Source organism: Halichondria panicea, chromosome 2, assembly GCF_963675165.1.
Source record: "Halichondria panicea chromosome 2, odHalPani1.1, whole genome shotgun sequence".
Lineage (NCBI taxonomy): Eukaryota > Metazoa > Porifera > Demospongiae > Suberitida > Halichondriidae > Halichondria > Halichondria panicea.
This window is the reverse complement of record NC_087378.1, coordinates 506045-521177: the sequence shown is the minus strand read 5'-3', so window position 1 is coordinate 521177 and position 15133 is coordinate 506045. Positions and strand designations below refer to the sequence as shown.

At 42.5% G+C, this 15133-nt stretch overlaps 7 protein-coding genes across 8 annotated transcripts; 3 read left to right on the top strand and 4 right to left on the bottom strand.

Annotated features, from left to right (window-relative positions):
- Window positions 1-22: 22 nt before the first annotated feature.
- On the top strand, window positions 23-1691 carry LOC135331647 (serine/arginine-rich splicing factor 10-like). Its single transcript, XM_064526872.1, has 6 exons — window positions 23-192; window positions 251-355; window positions 882-985; window positions 1040-1091; window positions 1243-1344; window positions 1409-1691. Exons 1-6 carry the CDS (start codon window positions 125-127, stop codon window positions 1527-1529), a joined length of 552 nt encoding a protein of 183 aa, XP_064382942.1. The 5' UTR covers window positions 23-124; the 3' UTR covers window positions 1530-1691.
- On the bottom strand, window positions 1660-2504 carry LOC135331648 (V-type proton ATPase subunit e 2-like). Its single transcript, XM_064526873.1, has 4 exons — window positions 2285-2504; window positions 2084-2131; window positions 1874-1998; window positions 1660-1813 (listed from the first exon to the last, which is right to left on the bottom strand). Exons 1-4 carry the CDS (start codon window positions 2416-2418, stop codon window positions 1797-1799), a joined length of 324 nt encoding a protein of 107 aa, XP_064382943.1. The 5' UTR covers window positions 2419-2504; the 3' UTR covers window positions 1660-1796.
- Window positions 2505-2558: 54 nt separating this feature from the next.
- Window positions 2559-5380, bottom strand: LOC135331642 (lipid droplet-regulating VLDL assembly factor AUP1-like). 2 transcript variants are annotated; one of them, XM_064526866.1, is made up of 12 exons: window positions 5219-5380; window positions 5022-5153; window positions 4894-4966; window positions 4773-4841; window positions 4600-4711; window positions 4005-4080; window positions 3869-3944; window positions 3726-3799; window positions 3541-3677; window positions 3103-3312; window positions 2756-3002; window positions 2559-2691 (listed from the first exon to the last, which is right to left on the bottom strand). In XM_064526866.1, the coding sequence occupies exons 1-12, from the start codon at window positions 5287-5289 to the stop codon at window positions 2661-2663; spliced, it is 1308 nt and encodes a 435-aa protein (XP_064382936.1). In that variant the 5' UTR covers window positions 5290-5380; the 3' UTR covers window positions 2559-2660. The 2 variants fall into 2 exon arrangements, with proteins under 2 accessions (XP_064382936.1, XP_064382937.1); XM_064526867.1 differs by lacking the exon at window positions 2559-2691 and having other exon boundaries at window positions 2752-3002.
- A 36-nt stretch (window positions 5381-5416) lies between these two features.
- Window positions 5417-7412, bottom strand: LOC135331646 (succinate--CoA ligase [ADP/GDP-forming] subunit alpha, mitochondrial-like). The gene is made up of 9 exons (XM_064526870.1): window positions 7255-7412; window positions 7072-7178; window positions 6869-6985; window positions 6545-6757; window positions 6362-6419; window positions 6153-6236; window positions 6016-6093; window positions 5665-5927; window positions 5417-5545 (listed from the first exon to the last, which is right to left on the bottom strand). Exons 1-9 carry the CDS (start codon window positions 7313-7315, stop codon window positions 5519-5521), a joined length of 1008 nt encoding a protein of 335 aa, XP_064382940.1. The 5' UTR covers window positions 7316-7412; the 3' UTR covers window positions 5417-5518.
- Window positions 7413-7496: 84 nt separating this feature from the next.
- Window positions 7497-10237, top strand: LOC135331644 (pantothenate kinase 3-like). The gene is made up of 5 exons (XM_064526868.1): window positions 7497-7635; window positions 8255-8613; window positions 8819-9240; window positions 9522-9645; window positions 9887-10237. Exons 1-5 carry the CDS (start codon window positions 7497-7499, stop codon window positions 10076-10078), a joined length of 1236 nt encoding a protein of 411 aa, XP_064382938.1. The 3' UTR covers window positions 10079-10237.
- Window positions 10192-11543, bottom strand: LOC135331645 (dnaJ homolog subfamily C member 28-like). The gene is made up of 2 exons (XM_064526869.1): window positions 11223-11543; window positions 10192-11154 (listed from the first exon to the last, which is right to left on the bottom strand). The coding sequence occupies exons 1-2, from the start codon at window positions 11520-11522 to the stop codon at window positions 10261-10263; spliced, it is 1194 nt and encodes a 397-aa protein (XP_064382939.1). The 5' UTR covers window positions 11523-11543; the 3' UTR covers window positions 10192-10260.
- Window positions 11544-11547: 4 nt separating this feature from the next.
- Window positions 11548-15036, top strand: LOC135331641 (pyridine nucleotide-disulfide oxidoreductase domain-containing protein 2-like). The gene is made up of 14 exons (XM_064526865.1): window positions 11548-11711; window positions 11791-11958; window positions 12020-12157; window positions 12214-12250; window positions 12304-12420; window positions 12504-12567; window positions 12626-12721; window positions 12807-12948; window positions 13019-13153; window positions 13214-13286; window positions 13645-13801; window positions 13948-14099; window positions 14290-14520; window positions 14813-15036. The coding sequence occupies exons 1-14, from the start codon at window positions 11619-11621 to the stop codon at window positions 14872-14874; spliced, it is 1665 nt and encodes a 554-aa protein (XP_064382935.1). The 5' UTR covers window positions 11548-11618; the 3' UTR covers window positions 14875-15036.
- Window positions 15037-15133: the final 97 nt, after the last annotated feature.

The window sequence follows — 15133 nt, the reverse complement described above, 5'->3', positions numbered from 1 at the left end:
CTAATCAGCTGGATCTGAATAGAGGTCAAAGTTCATTTCTACAACACGTGGCTCAACTCTTTGAAAGTAGGGCGTGAAAAGCTTCTCTTCAAAACCTAAAAGTAAGTCTGCACTAACAGAAGAAATGTCCTCTCGCCACAAGAGACCCCCCAACTCCTCCTTGTTCGTGAGGGGCCTCAATCTTTCCACAACGTAAGTGCCCACCATAGTATTGCTATGTGCTATTTTGAATGTACCCCCACTCACTCAGGGCTGATGATTTGAAAGACCTGTTTACTCGTTATGGTTCTGTCCAGGACGTCTACCTTCCCTTGGACTACTACACTCGTGAACCAAGAGGCTTTGCGTATGTGCAATATCCTCACATACTATTAAAGTATATAATAATTCTGTGCGCTTTGTAAGGCAATAATTATTAATATTAGGCAATATTAATATGAAAAATCAGAAATAGCAATAACGCCTTAGTTGCAACAAGTGTAACAGTTACTATTTTCTTGAATTGTGTAGTGTACCTTAAAGCCAAGACTACAGTCAAGCAAGTAAAGACATGTTTATAAAAATACTAAAGTACAAAGCCAAGACTACAGTCAAGCAAGTAAAGACATGTTTAAAAAATTACTAACGTACAAAGCCAAGAAAGATAAAGAAAGCAAGTGATTGGTCTATCAAGCCTCTTGCTCAAGCTCCATGCTCGGTACCTTAATACAATAGTTACAAGTGTACAAGACCTAGGTGGTACAAGACGCCGTAACTCAGCTAAAGATTATATACCAAGGCCAATAACAGTTTACAATGTACAAATACATACTCTCCATATTCAGTATTTATTGTGAGAGGTAGTTTGTTACTTGTAAGGTGGTTCTTTAACCATTGTTCAAGTTTGAAGATATTCGAGATGCTGAGGATGCCCACCACTACCTTGATGGCACTAGGCTTCATGGACGAGAGCTGGAAATACAGTACGCTGAGGGTGACAGAAAAAGTGAGGCCCTTTCTCATTATATTGACCAAAAATGTCCATCCTTTTTTAATACAGCTCCTGGTCAGATGAGAACCAAAGAGCATGGAGGGAAATACGGTGGAAGAGGGTGAGATACGCTCTAGAGACCAGGATTCGTATTATGTACCAACCAACTAGTATGTGAATGTTTATTCTCTTCTACAGATATTAATGTGCATGTGAATGGTTTATTCTTTCTTCTGCAGATAGTACATGCGTATGTGTTTATATTATTGCAGCGATCGCAGGAGGTCACGATCCCCCAGTCCAAGAAGGAGGAGACGTTCCTATTCCCCCAGGAGAAGGTCAAGGAGCCCCAGGCGATCCAGAAGCCCTTACAGGTAAGTCTGTTTCATTCGCTATCACCGCTACATTTATTACTGCCCTCCCCCCCCCTCTCAATAGTCCCAGGAGAAGAGGTCACAAGTCCAGGTCCCGCTCCTTCTCTAAGTCTCCATCTCGTTCCATCAGTCGATCTCTGAGCCGTTCCCGCTCCAGATCCTTATCCCGTTCCCCTCAGAAATGATAAACTGAACTTTTCTGATTGTCTACTATTATCCTTATTATGACATTGTTATGTATTATGATTATACACATATACCTCTATATACTGTATGTATCTAGTATGGTTTTTGTTATAAATTTTGCTTACAATGTTCACGATGGATGAACTGGTTAATTGTTACAATTATGCGAATATTAAACACGCACAAACAGCGAGTGCAATGACTATATATATACCACACAGAGAACTGAACACAATACACATTATCTTGAAAGTCACTTTTTATAACTACCAGTTTGGAAAACCTGCATGAAAAGAGAAAAAGCAGTGATATAAATATTGCTATAAATTATAGATGAGCTTACATGGGTATTCACTGTTATCCTCATCACCAAGTCCACCCCAGGCCCTTCGTATGTGAGCGGCCACATTTGTTTCTACATTCGGCCCCATTAGTGGGTTGAGCTGAGTGAGGAAAGCAAGCAGCCAGCTGTGGGAAAGAATCAAGGCAAACAATCCGTTGTGTGTGGAGTGTGTGTGTGTGTCATGAGTTAAGTGGTAGCTATTGAGGATACAATGTGTAGCAGCATATCGCCGTGAGAACAATCGAGACTCCAATCACACTGTAGGGATGAATAGAATAGCACATTAGCTCGCATAGTGACAAGGTACAGTACAGGTCATAATACTAGCAACAGTAGGACAATCTTATACTCCTAGTACAGCTGCTCAACTGGTGTGTACGTAAAGCTACACTAGTGTAGACATGCACTCACCCCCTGTTCTTGTTATTCTTCAAGAAAAACGGCAAAATGAGTCCAACAGCAGCCACAATCAGCCAGAAGCCAGTAACCAAGGGCACGGCTACGTATAGAGATGTGTTGAAACCAGCTTCGACTTCCTCGGACATAATTTTCTTGAGCTTATGAACACTAAAACAGTTTCTGGTCAATTTAATTTCTTCTGATGAAAGTGTTTTGTCATGTGACCGTAGTTCACATTAGGATATGGTCGATAAAATTATTTATTCCTTACGACATGTGATCATCGTAAAGGTTACAGCGATGATCTTTACCATAAATTAAAATACATTTTTTATGATTCATAGAACACTGGTTATGCCTAAACATGAAATAATGTCCTGGAGAATAGTCATGGATGTCCTTGTTTCTCGACGTATCTCCTGTAAAACAGAAATAATTATACATAGCGATAAATTAATAAATTACTTATGCAGGGCTACTTACTTTCTAGATTGCTCCAATAAAAGTTTCTTCCTTTCGTCCAGTGACATTTGTCTCTGTAGTGAGAGATGAACTGACCTCGACCTGCTCCCCCCAAACAGACTGCTTGATGACGACACTCCACCGCTAACATTGGCCCCACTGCTAACACTGGCTCTGTCAGTGGTCTCGTGGAGGGTGGGGATGGATGTGTACTTGACACGCCCCTCAATAATGTTAGTAATGGTCATATCTACACTCCTTGTTGACACTGCACAAAGGAACACAACAAGTAACATTTTAAGAGCTGGGAGTAAAATTTCTGGTAAAGGTGAAAAAAATGGATATATACACACACAATGATGACTCACACAGATCTTGCCTAATGGCATTGTGTGGCACATGTGGCATGACTGCAGTGACCTGCTGTACCATGGCCTCAATCTCTGGGGATGCCTGAGGAGAAGCAGTCGCTCCCTCTGCCCCTCTGCTCATCTGTTTGTACTCTGAGATAGGGATCACTGGTCCATTGGGCATGCTTGGTGGGCGCTGGGTAACTGGCACAACCAGCTGGGGCGGATCTACAGGTGATATATTAGGCAGGTGGATATCTGACAAATGCAAAGAAGTACATACAGTGGGGACCACTCTTAGTGCCCAGCCTTGAAAAAAGGCCATACACATTTAAATACTAAATAATACCCTTAATTAAAAGCCACCTCTCTGTACAACATCAAAAAACTTATTTCCCAAAAGTGTCTGCTACAAAGGGCTACCAAAATAAGTACCAACACTTAATGCTCACAAACCTTTCAGCCATTTGTCAATGTCATCTCTCCCAGCAACCAGGGCCCTAATCTTGAGGCCAGTAGCGAGATCTCTCTGTGTCCTTACAGCAAAGTCTTCAACGCTTTCTTCCTCACTAATCTCAGAGCTCTCCAGAAATCTGTACAGGAACTCTAATCGAATCAAAACACAAAAACATCACACTCACCTGATATGAAAGAATGTAAAGGGTACGAACAAGGTCCAGAACAAATCCCACCATCCTGAGCTGCTTGCCCTGGTCTGTAGAGAATTTTGATAGTTAACCCACATAATTACTTTAATTAGATGACATGCTCAATGATTGCTCACAATTGCAACAGGCCACAGTCTGTAGGCAGAGATTGCTAGCGGCTGAATAGAGCACCCAATCATGAAAGGCCATGACCTACATCATATTAGAAACAGATCACTAATACCGAATTTGTGAAAAAATAGAATAGACTACCTGAGCTTTAGAACAGCAGAGCCATTTGTAGGGGATGGTTCGGGTTGAACTGCTAGTGGAGTATAGTCCACACAACCTGTACAAGACAGAGAACACTTAAAGCAACATCCAACCTTTGTATATTATCATTTCTGAAAGGGGAAATTATATTTAGCATAGTTATTTCGGTCACTTCTGATTCTACAAAATGAGTAATTCTAGCACATATCTGAGAAGAAAAAAAGACAGAACCTAATCTACCAAAAAGGGTAAGTTGGGTCGTCGCCCGGTTTCCGTGAAACTTCGTTTCACAGAAACCGGGCGACGCCCCAACTTGATTATGTACTTGACAGGAGTATGATGCATTCAAAAGTTAGGGAAATTACTTATTGATTTGTAAAGAAATGAAGAAAAGTCCCCAAGAAGGAATCGAACCCACGCCTTATCTATCATATGATCTACGAAGCCACCACCCTAACCACTAAGCCACACTCCCAGAGATAGATACAGGTTTATGGTTTTAGGCTAAGAAATTATTATCTACATGTAATAAAATATTATTGTGGTTTTGCTGTTAGGCAATTCTCTGTTGCAAGTGCACTGCAATCCACTGTACCATTCAGTTCTGATGACAGTAGGTCAGATAATGAGTCATCGTCTGTGTTGTTTAGACTCCGATGACTGAACAGGAATGTGACAGGGTAAGGCGGAGTCCCCTCAAGGGTTATCTATAATGGTGGGTTAATTATGGTCAGGTGGATCAGGTTGTTCAAGTATGCAGAGACTTACTGTTTCACAGCTGGCTGACAAATGAAGTACTATATTGTCAATATAAGATAGTCTATTAGCGACAAACACCTGTAGATAAAGAGCAGTATAAAAACAATTATAATATCGATTATTTCTTCACCTTAGGGGTTTTGTTCTTTCCTTCAGTAGTTACAATTATGCCGAGTATAGCTAACGATATCCGCAACATAAACCTGCACGGAGATGATTGAATGAACGACATTTATAAGTTTATAAGTATTAACACACCTCTTAAGTTTCCCGTCTGGCACCAGAAGGAGCATTAGAATGACCTGTAGACTCATACACAGTCTCAGTCCAATCAGTAGCAGTCCAAACGGTGTGTAGGGGAGTAGCAATAGTGACCACCATCCATTGAACCTGCACGAATCAATTCATTGTTTAATATAATATTATACCCGGTATGTTGAAGGCAACTTCCTCACCTGCCTCTGTTGATACACTTGTCCAAAGCTTTGTATAACTGTGGTCTTTTAGCAGGAGCAGCAGCAGCCATTTGTTATAGGTGGGTGTGGTCAGAAGAGTACAATCACACGCCCATCTATTAGCCTTTCATTCCGCTCTACTAAAGAAAAATCGGCCTAGAACCATGAATTATGGTAGGCTGATTCATGAGACTAGAATTATGGTCATTGTGTAATTAAGATCCCATCACACAATAATAATTAATTTGCAACACTCAGCTAGACAAAGCACTATAAAATGAACTAAGAGTTTGGATGTGGTTATGCTTTACCAGCTTTCTCCATAGCCTGCAGAGAGAGAGAGAGAGGGAGGGGGATAAAATAATGGAGGAAAATTAATACATACAAGGGAAGGGATAAAATAAACACAAGCAATTTTACAGCAGCTGACATGAGAGGAAAGTTACCTCTCTGAGAGTCACTCCCATCTTTGCTGGAGAGGGTGTGACACTGACGCCTGCTGACTTGAGAGCCTCGATCTTCTCCTCAGCTCCCCCTTTACCCCCGGAGATGATAGCCCCAGCATGACCCATCCTCCGGCCAGGTGGGGCCGTGATGCCGGCTATGAATGCAGCCACAGGTTTGGCTGATGGACCAGTGTTGTTTTCTTTAAGGAAGAGGGCGGCGTTCTCCTCGGCTGAGCCTCCTATCTCACCAATGAGCACAATTCCTGTGAGGGCATACAAATAAATGAAGGAACATGTACATTACATAGTACAGGGAATTATTAAAAGTGTAAGAATAAGTACTGTACGTACCTTTAGTTCCAGGGTCTTTCAGAAACACATCCAAACAGTCAACAAAGTTAGTTCCATTAAACGGATCACCTCCGATACCTAGCAAGGAGACAAGTAATCATCAGGGATGATCTCAATGCTAATGAGTAGGGACTTACCCACACACAGTGACTGCCCTAGTCCTACGTTGGTAGTCTGCCACACTGCCTCGTATGTGAGGGTACCAGACCGGGACACAATACCTGGAGTATTTAGAGAGTATAGAATCTTTGAACTGTGGCAACTATAGCTTAAATAATGGCTGTAACTTAAAGCTGCTAGCTAGTATACCCCATTGAGTAATAATCCATGCAACCTGTGATCTCACCAATAGATCCTGGTTGGTGGATGTGCCCAGGCATGATTCCTAGCTTGCATTGACCAGGCTGTGTATGTGTGCGTGTGTGAACAGATCAATGGCTACCATAGTCCCTCAATTATCCTCAATTATACACAGTCTACAAATACAGCTCTGTAAAGATAAGCGATAAGCACACATACGCATGCTCACCCTGATAATTCCCGGACAGTTGGGTCCTATCATCCTGGTGTTGGTCTGTCGTACCAGCTTGTGTTTGACTCGTACCATGTCTTGTTGAGGTATCCCCTCAGTGATGACTACTACCAGTCCTATCCCAGCATCAATGGCCTCTATAATAGCGTCCGCTGCAAACCGTGGGGGAACATATATCACCGAGGCCTCAGCACCAGTAGCATCCTTAGCCTGTATAAGGGCAACAATTGAGTAAAATCCCGCTCATTCAAAGCAAAAAGTTCTCAAGTGCCACTACAATTATAGTATAAAGTAGCTCTGTTATTAATGGATTGCACGCACATCTTGGACTGACTCAAAGACGGGTAGCCCGAGGTGTGTCTTGCCTCCCTTGCCTGGTGAGACTCCACCCACCATATTCGTACCATACGCAATGGCCTGCTCACTGTGGAACGACCCCTACAACAAAGAGCATGCAGGAATAAAACATTATTAATATTCCAAGGCCAGCCTCTCATAATTAATTTTATCGGGACCAGGCTCACCTGTTTCCCTGTGAACCCCTGACATATGACCCGTGTGTCTTTATTGATGAGCATGTTCGGTCTAGTGACTGCATATGAAGAACTTCTCTGTGGAGCAAGCTGGAGACCTATTGTGAGGTGGGCATTTATTAGAAATCGGCCATTTCTTCGAAACTCTAGTGAACCAGCCAAAAGCACACTCACCTCTCCAGCTAGCTTGCAAACCTTGATACAACACTCTTGATAGTGTCTTTGGAGCTGCCATTTCCGAGACAATAAAGCCTAACTCGTGAGCGTTTTTATAAATTAATGATGGAGATCCAAGGGTTAATTTAACCACGCCCACTATCTGTCATCGTGCGCGTGCAGCAGCCAAAAGGTGTTTGTGATCTCTTTCTACTTTTCTAGGTTATTTATTGGATGAAAAGTTGTTTCCCTAAGGTCTAATGGAGGAGCAGTTGTCCAGTTCCTCTGTGGCCGACTCTCCCCAGCGCTGTGGCTCTTGTAACCAGACTAGCGTAGTCACTAGGCCCCTCGTGTCCCCTACTCTCAAAGAAGCTTTGATCAGAGTTGCCAAGGTGAAAGGTAAGACTAAAAAGCTTATTATTCAACCTGTGTTGTGTACTAAAAGCCTGTCAGTAGTAGCTAGAGTTATATTTGTGTCCGAAGATACATTTGTGGGTGTGTGGAGGGTGTGTATACATATAAATACACATTTTTACAGGGAATAATTATGTTGTTATTATTATTGTAGAATGCTTGTAGCCCTTTGATGTGGTCTGTCTAACATATTGGTACACTCTGGTGTATGCACCCCACCCCTCAATGTGGTTGAACAAAAGTGTGTTAATTTGCTTTTTAGGGGGCGGTTAGTTTGATAGCATTGAGATACAATTGGTGTCGTTAGAGATATTCAGGCTGTTTATGTTCAGACTGTTTGTTTATAATAGTTTCTAATTAGCACCGTGAGCCACTCTAAGAGTATACACATGTACCTGCTGTTACCTGTGTAACAGCCGTGAATACAATGCAGTGGGATGACAATCAGTCACCCTATAACCAGCATGCTAGCATGTGCTATCTTACGATCAACGTGTTTTTAATCAATGTGTCTCAGCATGCTCATTAGGTAATGGTAGGAAGTACTGACATGACCCCCCCCCCCCCCCCCCACACACACACACACACACACACACACACACAGATTCAATTCAATGGTTTGGAGTAGACATTGGAGGGTCCCTGGTCAAGTGTGTCTACTACGAGACTCAAGATGATCAAGCACAAAGCACCAATGCTGATGAAAGGGAGGGAGTTGCTTCAGTCAAGAAATTCATCAAATCCAATCTCAAATATGGCTCCTCTGGCAGTAGAGATGAGAGGCTGGAAATGAAGAATCTACGCATTCAGGCACACAGAGGAACACTACATTTTATAAAGTTTGCTACTAGTAGAATGGACGGGTTTTTTGATATGGTGACCAAGAATGGATTAAGCAAGTTCCCTAAAGTGGTGTGTGCTACTGGTGGAGGTGCCTTCAAGTTTGAGAAGGATTTCAAAGAAGTGAGTTTAATCAGTTATTGTTAGTGTTCTCTTGAAGTGAGCTCCATTGTTGTTATTGTTATCTGTGGAATATCAACACAAACGTCACTCTTATCTTCTTTTTGGGGAGTGTGAAAATAAAAAGCACTCTACTATATACATAATTATAGTTCTGAAATCACTGTCCAAATAATTCATTTTTAAAGCTTATTGTTTCCCCTCATAGAGGTTGGGCGTGAGTCTCCACAAGCACGATGAGATGCAGTGCCTCATTCGAGGGGTCCACTACCTCTGTCACAATTACCCTGATGAGTGCTATTACTGGGAGGCCCCGAAAACTCCTCACACACGCAAAGTTTCCTCTCCCGTGGACTCTGATTTTTATCCCTACATCCTGGTCAATATTGGCTCTGGTGTGAGCATGTTGCAAGTCGAGTCGAGTGAGAAATTGAAAAGAATTGGCGGTACTAGTGTTGGAGGAGGGACCTTCCAAGGCTTGTGTGCACTGTTAGCCGGGACTGACTCTTTTGAGGAGGCCATAGCTCTTGCAGAGAAAGGAGACAGTACTAGAGTTGATAAGCTGGTCCGGGATATCTATGGTGGAGACTACAAGCAGTTTGGACTGGCTGGAGATGTAGTGGCTAGCAGGTAGTGTGTGTTGGCTAGCAGGTAGTGTGTGTATGTGTGTATGTGTGTGTGTGTGTGTGTGTGTGTGTGTGAGAGTGTGTGTGTGCGTGTGCGTGTGCGTGTGCGTGTGCGTGCGCGTGTGCGTGAGTGTGTGTGTGTGTGTGTGTGTGTGTGTGTGTGTGTGTGTGTGTGAGTGTGTGTGTGTGTGTGAGTGTTGGTGGTCTATTGACTATAGTCTATGTATGTGCATATCTAGGTCCAATGTGTTGTATTATTTAATTTGCACTGTATTTTGTCTGTAGTTTTGGTCACATGCTGCACCCAGAGCGGAGGAAAGATGCTCGCCCTGAAGACCTTGCCCAGGCCACTCTAGTGACTGTCACCAACAACATTGGAGCCATTACTAGGATGTGTGCATCAATATCAGTAAGTCATAGCAAGGGCCAATTTGCCTGTGTGTACATCCTTGTATAGGTTGTGACTTCATATCCTCTGCACATTGATTACCTCTATCCATACTTAACCACAAATTAAACCTTTCATCGGTCCTATTGTTAACCAACCCTCTAAGCTGTCTGTGGATACCACTAAATCTTTCACCATTCACATTTGTATGACAGTACTTTGCTTATTCCTGCCGCCATAACCCCCCTTCTGTTTCCTGCAGGGTATAGAGAGGATCGTGTTTGTGGGCAACTACCTGTGCGGGAACCACATGTCCATGCAGATGTTGTCCTATGCAATGGAGTTTTGGTCTCAAGGAACTATGAGAGCTCTATTCTTGGAGCACGAAGGCTATTTCGGTGCTGTAGGTAGCATGCTCATGGAACTGGACCCAAACCCAAAACCGTCCTCTTAAATTTTATTCCTTCACTAACTGTTCAAACTCTACTTTCATGTTTCATTCTTCTAACTTTATATAATCTATTTTGCTGTTCTGAATTTATACGAGTCATGCAGTTCAATATTGCAGTGTTGCCGTTTGAATATTTTGTATATCAATATTATTATGACAATGGGATGAAAAAAAGAGAAAAAGAATTACTTCCACCAATGAAGCCAATGGCTAACTGTATTTACAGTCCTCTCATACAAAGTTTTCAATGGATCCACTTCACTCTCGTTCTTGACGACCTCCATTGTCTCAGTCCTCGGTCTAACAGGTGGGACCTCCATAACTTTGACTAACAGCCTCTCCAATCTGAGATGACTTCTCTGACTAGTTAACGAGGGTACAATCAAGTTTAGATCGAATATCTTCTTATTAATAACGTTTATAGTCTCTTCAAACTCCATCAGTTGCTGCTCCCAGTGCTTGTGTTGCTCCAGGCCCATAGGGAGAGGGCCACATTTGTTCCAAGCCGTTTCAATGTCTGTCTTCACTTTCTCCATACCTGTTCGTATCTCTTTATCAAGACCGATCCACTCTGGAGCAAAACCAGAATTACCCAACATCTTGTTAATTATTTGCTCCACATTGTCCAGTACAGGGTTGACAGGTTCTACCTTGAGTGGTTTTCCTTGGCCCTTGAGGTTATCGAATTCACCACGCTTCATTGAATCGTATATGATCTCATTTGCTATTCTTTGTACTGACTTGGTTGTCTTTCCCCCGGGAACTTTCCGTCCTTTTTCATATGGTGCTAACTCCTTAACGTCTGGATTTTCCAGTGCTTTTTGGAACTGTTGCTCAAACACATTGTCCATAGCTTGTCCCACTCTCTGTTGAGTATGTGCTCTCTGGCGTTGGGAGATTGACCCAACCCCCACATCATACGACAGGTAATGACGATGGGCTAGTCGTCGTTGCTTAGTAATAGAGTATCCTAAAGCCTTGTCCAAGTCTTCTAGCTCCTGTTCCAGAGCTTCGTGAATGTCACGAGTCATTGACACATTCTTCACATAGTTCATACACTTCTTGTAAGCTTCCCTCACCTGTAGAGAAAGAACGAGGTTGATAATAAATTATTATTGCGTACATTTTCATGACAATTTATATGTACCTCACTAAAGTGGTCTGCGTTGGTCTCCCCAGAGCTGGAGTCAGGATGATACTTCTTCACTAGTCTAATGTACGCCTTTCGTATCTCTTCCTCAGCGCATTCATCCTGTTCCAGGTCTAGTAACTGAAATGACCTCTTTAGTCGAGCAGAAGGACTCTCAAAGGATCCCTTATCTTGTGACAGCTTCCATGAGGTGGATATCAATGTTCTACATTGTACTAGACTCGAAGTGGCCATTAGATGTCCTCCATATCCCCAACACTTCTTGAACAGTACAAGCAACTCATTTCTGACAGCCATGGGGTTTAAAAGATGGGAGGGGCTGAGGATATCTGGTAATGAGCGTTAAAATCTAACATACTGAGCTAGCTGTCTCTGCTTCTCTACATCTGTATCATGCTAAAGATCACCAGAAGACTGAAATCCACATTGCATGGAAGGTCCTTTGATGCAGTAGTAGTGGGAGGAGGTCACAATGGCCTGGTTGCTGTAAGTAAACAGTCTAAATAGTTACAATTCTAGAGCTGATCATGGATCTAGTGATCTACCATTCTTTACCCCCATACAGGCTGCCTACCTTGCAAAGGCAGGGAAACAAGTGGTTGTTGTGGAGCGGAGGCATCTGTTGGGAGGAGCTGCAGTTACCGAGGAGATAGTACCAGGATTCAAGTTCTCCAGAGCATCCTATCTTGTCAGCTTGTTACGACCACAGATTGTCAAAGATCTCGAGCTAAAGGTGAAATTATTTTTGATTTATCAACTACATTGCTATTGGGTCATTGTATTTCGTTCCTTAGAAACATGGTCTAAAGGTTTACCTCCGTAATCCTAACTCCTTCACCCCTCTGCGTGGAACAGACCAGAGCTTGTTGCTTGGTAATGATATGAGGGAAAATGAGAAACAGATTGCACAGTTCTCTGTCAGAGACGCCGAGGTGAGGCTCCACAATGCTTCAGAATACAACCTAACAATCACTACCAAACTCTTCAGGCATATTCACGATATGAACAGTGGATGAATGAAATAGGTGAGAATGTATATTTTACGTACATACATCCATCGTCCTCTTATCCCCCCCAGCTGAGGCTGTTGATCCCCTACTGGACACTGCGCCTGTTAACATCGACAGACTTCGCAATGGCACCACTCAGGAGATTTTCTTCGAGATCAAGAACATCACAGCTCTGTTGAAGATGGGTGAGTCAGAGTGTGTGCGTACTATAATATGCTATATAAATTATTATAATTATATGCATGCTGTGACTATTTGTTCATTGTAGGAGGCTACCTTGGTAGAGAGTTGCCAGCTTTCTACGAGTTGATAACTGCTCCGGCTTCAAAGATGAGTATTACATGTACTCACTACTGCAACTGACTCATGCGTTCTCTGTCTTCAGCACATTTTGGACAAGTGGTTCGAATCAGAGCCCCTGAAAGCAACGCTGGCCACTGATGCTGTAATAGGAGCCATGCTGAGTCCAAGGCTCCCTGGAAGTGGGTCAGTATAATCTATTTATAGCTTGTAAATGTCATATATACAACTTGTACATGTATGGAATTTGCCTTTGAGATATTCAATGCAGATATGTCCTGCTGCATCATGTGATGGGGGAGCTGGAGGGGGTTAAGAATGCCTGGGGCTACGCTGAGGGTGGGAATGGTGCCGTCTCAATGGCAATAGCTAGGGCAGCAGAGGAACATGGAGCAACGTTGGTTACTGACTCTGTAAGCACTCATTCCTATATTGATATAATTATAGTCTCTGGTATAAATTATCTGAAACTTGTCTGCACAGCCTGTATCCCAAATCCTTGTTAATGACAAGAGCACAGCCACGGGTGTAGTGCTTGAAGATGGCTCAGAGATCAGAGCAAAAGTTGTTCTATCAAATGCCACTCCTCAAGTCACTTTCCTCGACCTCTTACCAGAGGTAGGTGTATGTATTATAGTGAGGGTTTATTGACATGCTGATGTGGTGTTTGTCTGTCAGGGTACTCTGCCGGCAGATTTCAGGACACAAGTGGCTGGAATAGACTATACAAGTCCTGTCACCAAAATCAACAGTGAGCAAAACTATTCCCTTCACTTAATTTTTTATACCATCTAGCCTAGCTAAGTGTCTAAATCCATCCTCTTCATGTGACAGCTAATTAGTGGTCATTGCAATTGTTTTTGATTTTCTGAAGCTTTGAAAGATACCTTTCAAATGATGTTTTTAAATCCCAAATTTTGTTGGGGTCCATAATTTGTCATTTTTCGGCCTTGGACCATGGTGTGGCCAAAATGGCAAATACTTTTATGAACTTTGATGACATCACTTATACTGCCTAGCCTAGCTAAGTGTCTACATACATCTTTCATGGGATAGTTATAGTCATTGTCTCAACGTGGTGTCCTTCTGTTTATTGTTGAACACTCTAGTTGCTCTGAGTGGACTGCCTGACTTCTCTAGCCTGCCCAACACTCGCGACGGCCTCCCCTGCCCCCACCACCAGTGCACCATACACCTCAACACAGAGCACACTGACTGCATTCACTCTGCTTACCTTGACGCTCAGCAGGGAAGATGGTCATCCAGGTGAGCGTTAATAATTATAATTATGATAATTATGGAGTTGGCAGCTCACGTGGCAGTTGCTTTACTACGATTATCTATCCTACGTACACTTTTTTCTCGTATCGTCCATAATTAATGTGATTTTGTTTGATTGGAATTCTTCCTAGACCTTTGTTGGAGTTGTGCCTACCCTCCTCATTGGACCCCACCCTGGCCCCCCCGGGTTGTCATGTCATGTCAATATTCTCTCAGTACACACCCTACAAATTGGCCGATGGAGACTGGACAGAGGAGAAGAAGGAACAGTACGCCAATGTGGGTATGTCTTTAGCAAGTAGCAAGCACTTATAATTATTGAGTATATTCTGAAAACAAACTCGCTGAGACTACATGTACTGTACAAGAGCTTGTTTGCTGGTTTACTGTACGCATAAAAAGAAAACTACAGGTCATTGTAATGAGTTTGTTCATTTCAACTTTACTTGCATCTATTTCCTCCCTCTCTGCAGTGTTTGACAGTATTGAAGACTATGCTCCTGGCTTCAAGAAACTAGTCATTGACAAAGACATCCTCACTCCGCCTGATCTTGAGAGAATATTTGGCCTAACTGGAGGCAATATTTTCCACGGTGCAATGTCAGTTGATCAGTTGTACCTCGCTAGACCCACCCACCGTAACCCTAGTTACGCCAGCGGAGCAGTGAAAGGCCTCTACCTGTGTGGCAGTGGAGCACATCCAGGTAACCTAATTAAAGTAGATATGTAGGAGTGCTAAATTGTAATTAACTTGGAATGCACAAAGCATGCTGCCACAACATTGTTTAGTCCATGGTTGACTAACTTTTATCCATTACCTAACCCACTTTAGATATAGGGAATTTTATTAGCTATAATTCCCGGTAACTGTGTTTGAGGATACTTGTGATTAGTTCGACCATGTGAATTTGGTATCTCTTGTCCTACTATTACGTAGTGTCCTGTTAAGTGTGTTCCAGGTGTGGCTTATTAACCTCTTACATACCCTGTGTGCAGGAGGAGGGGTCATGGGGTCACCTGGACGACTAGCAGCTATGGCCGCACTGGAAGAATTGTGAAACAAGCCAGAACCACTATCAACTTTCTGATCATAGTTCTGTCTTGTACATTGTTGCACAGACATAATATACTTTGTTTTGCGTTCACCTCTAATTATTTTGTCAGGAAGTGATGATAATAAATTATAGGCTGTATAATAATTATATGTTTTACGATCAATTTACATGCATCATGCACATAATTATACGTAGTATTCGAAGATTAGCATCATTAATTAAGTCCAATTTTTTGCCATAATTATATACACACAAATCAATG

Bases quoted from the DNA above. Each gene is read 5' to 3' on its own strand.
- LOC135331647 (XM_064526872.1), top strand. From the start codon at position 125: ATGTCCTCTCGCCACAAGAGACCCCCCAACTCCTCCTTGTTCGTGAGG. The intron at 193-250 runs GTAAGTGCCCAC...CCACTCACTCAG, and splicing joins GGCCTCAATCTTTCCACAAC to GGCTGATGATTTGAAAGACC. The intron at 1,092-1,242 runs GTGAGATACGCT...ATATTATTGCAG, and splicing joins GGGAAATACGGTGGAAGAGG to CGATCGCAGGAGGTCACGAT.
- LOC135331648 (XM_064526873.1), bottom strand. From the start codon at position 2,418: ATGTCCGAGGAAGTCGAAGCTGGTTTCAACACATCTCTATACGTAGCC. The intron at 2,132-2,284 runs GTGAGTGCATGT...TCATCCCTACAG, and splicing joins AAGAATAACAAGAACAGGGG to TGTGATTGGAGTCTCGATTG. The intron at 1,999-2,083 runs GTATCCTCAATA...TCTTTCCCACAG, and splicing joins GCGATATGCTGCTACACATT to CTGGCTGCTTGCTTTCCTCA.
- LOC135331642 (XM_064526866.1), bottom strand. From the start codon at position 5,289: ATGGCTGCTGCTGCTCCTGCTAAAAGACCACAGTTATACAAAGCTTTG. The intron at 4,712-4,772 runs GTAAGTCTCTGC...CCACCATTATAG, and splicing joins TGTCAGCCAGCTGTGAAACA to ATAACCCTTGAGGGGACTCC. The intron at 2,692-2,755 runs GTAAGTAGCCCT...TCTGTTTTACAG, and splicing joins TTATTGGAGCAATCTAGAAA to GAGATACGTCGAGAAACAAG.
- LOC135331646 (XM_064526870.1), bottom strand. From the start codon at position 7,315: ATGGCAGCTCCAAAGACACTATCAAGAGTGTTGTATCAAGGTTTGCAA. The intron at 7,179-7,254 runs GTGAGTGTGCTT...ACCTCACAATAG, and splicing joins TTTGCAAGCTAGCTGGAGAG to GTCTCCAGCTTGCTCCACAG. The intron at 6,094-6,152 runs GTAAGTCCCTAC...TCTCCTTGCTAG, and splicing joins AGGGCAGTCACTGTGTGTGG to GTATCGGAGGTGATCCGTTT.
- LOC135331644 (XM_064526868.1), top strand. From the start codon at position 7,497: ATGGAGGAGCAGTTGTCCAGTTCCTCTGTGGCCGACTCTCCCCAGCGC. The intron at 7,636-8,254 runs GTAAGACTAAAA...ACACACACACAG, and splicing joins CAGAGTTGCCAAGGTGAAAG to ATTCAATTCAATGGTTTGGA. The intron at 9,241-9,521 runs GTAGTGTGTGTT...TTTTGTCTGTAG, and splicing joins GGAGATGTAGTGGCTAGCAG to TTTTGGTCACATGCTGCACC.
- LOC135331645 (XM_064526869.1), bottom strand. From the start codon at position 11,522: ATGGCTGTCAGAAATGAGTTGCTTGTACTGTTCAAGAAGTGTTGGGGA. The intron at 11,155-11,222 runs GTACATATAAAT...CTTTCTCTACAG, and splicing joins ACGCAGACCACTTTAGTGAG to GTGAGGGAAGCTTACAAGAA.
- LOC135331641 (XM_064526865.1), top strand. From the start codon at position 11,619: ATGCTAAAGATCACCAGAAGACTGAAATCCACATTGCATGGAAGGTCC. The intron at 13,154-13,213 runs GTAGGTGTATGT...TTTGTCTGTCAG, and splicing joins TCCTCGACCTCTTACCAGAG to GGTACTCTGCCGGCAGATTT. The intron at 13,287-13,644 runs GTGAGCAAAACT...TGAACACTCTAG, and splicing joins TCCTGTCACCAAAATCAACA to TTGCTCTGAGTGGACTGCCT.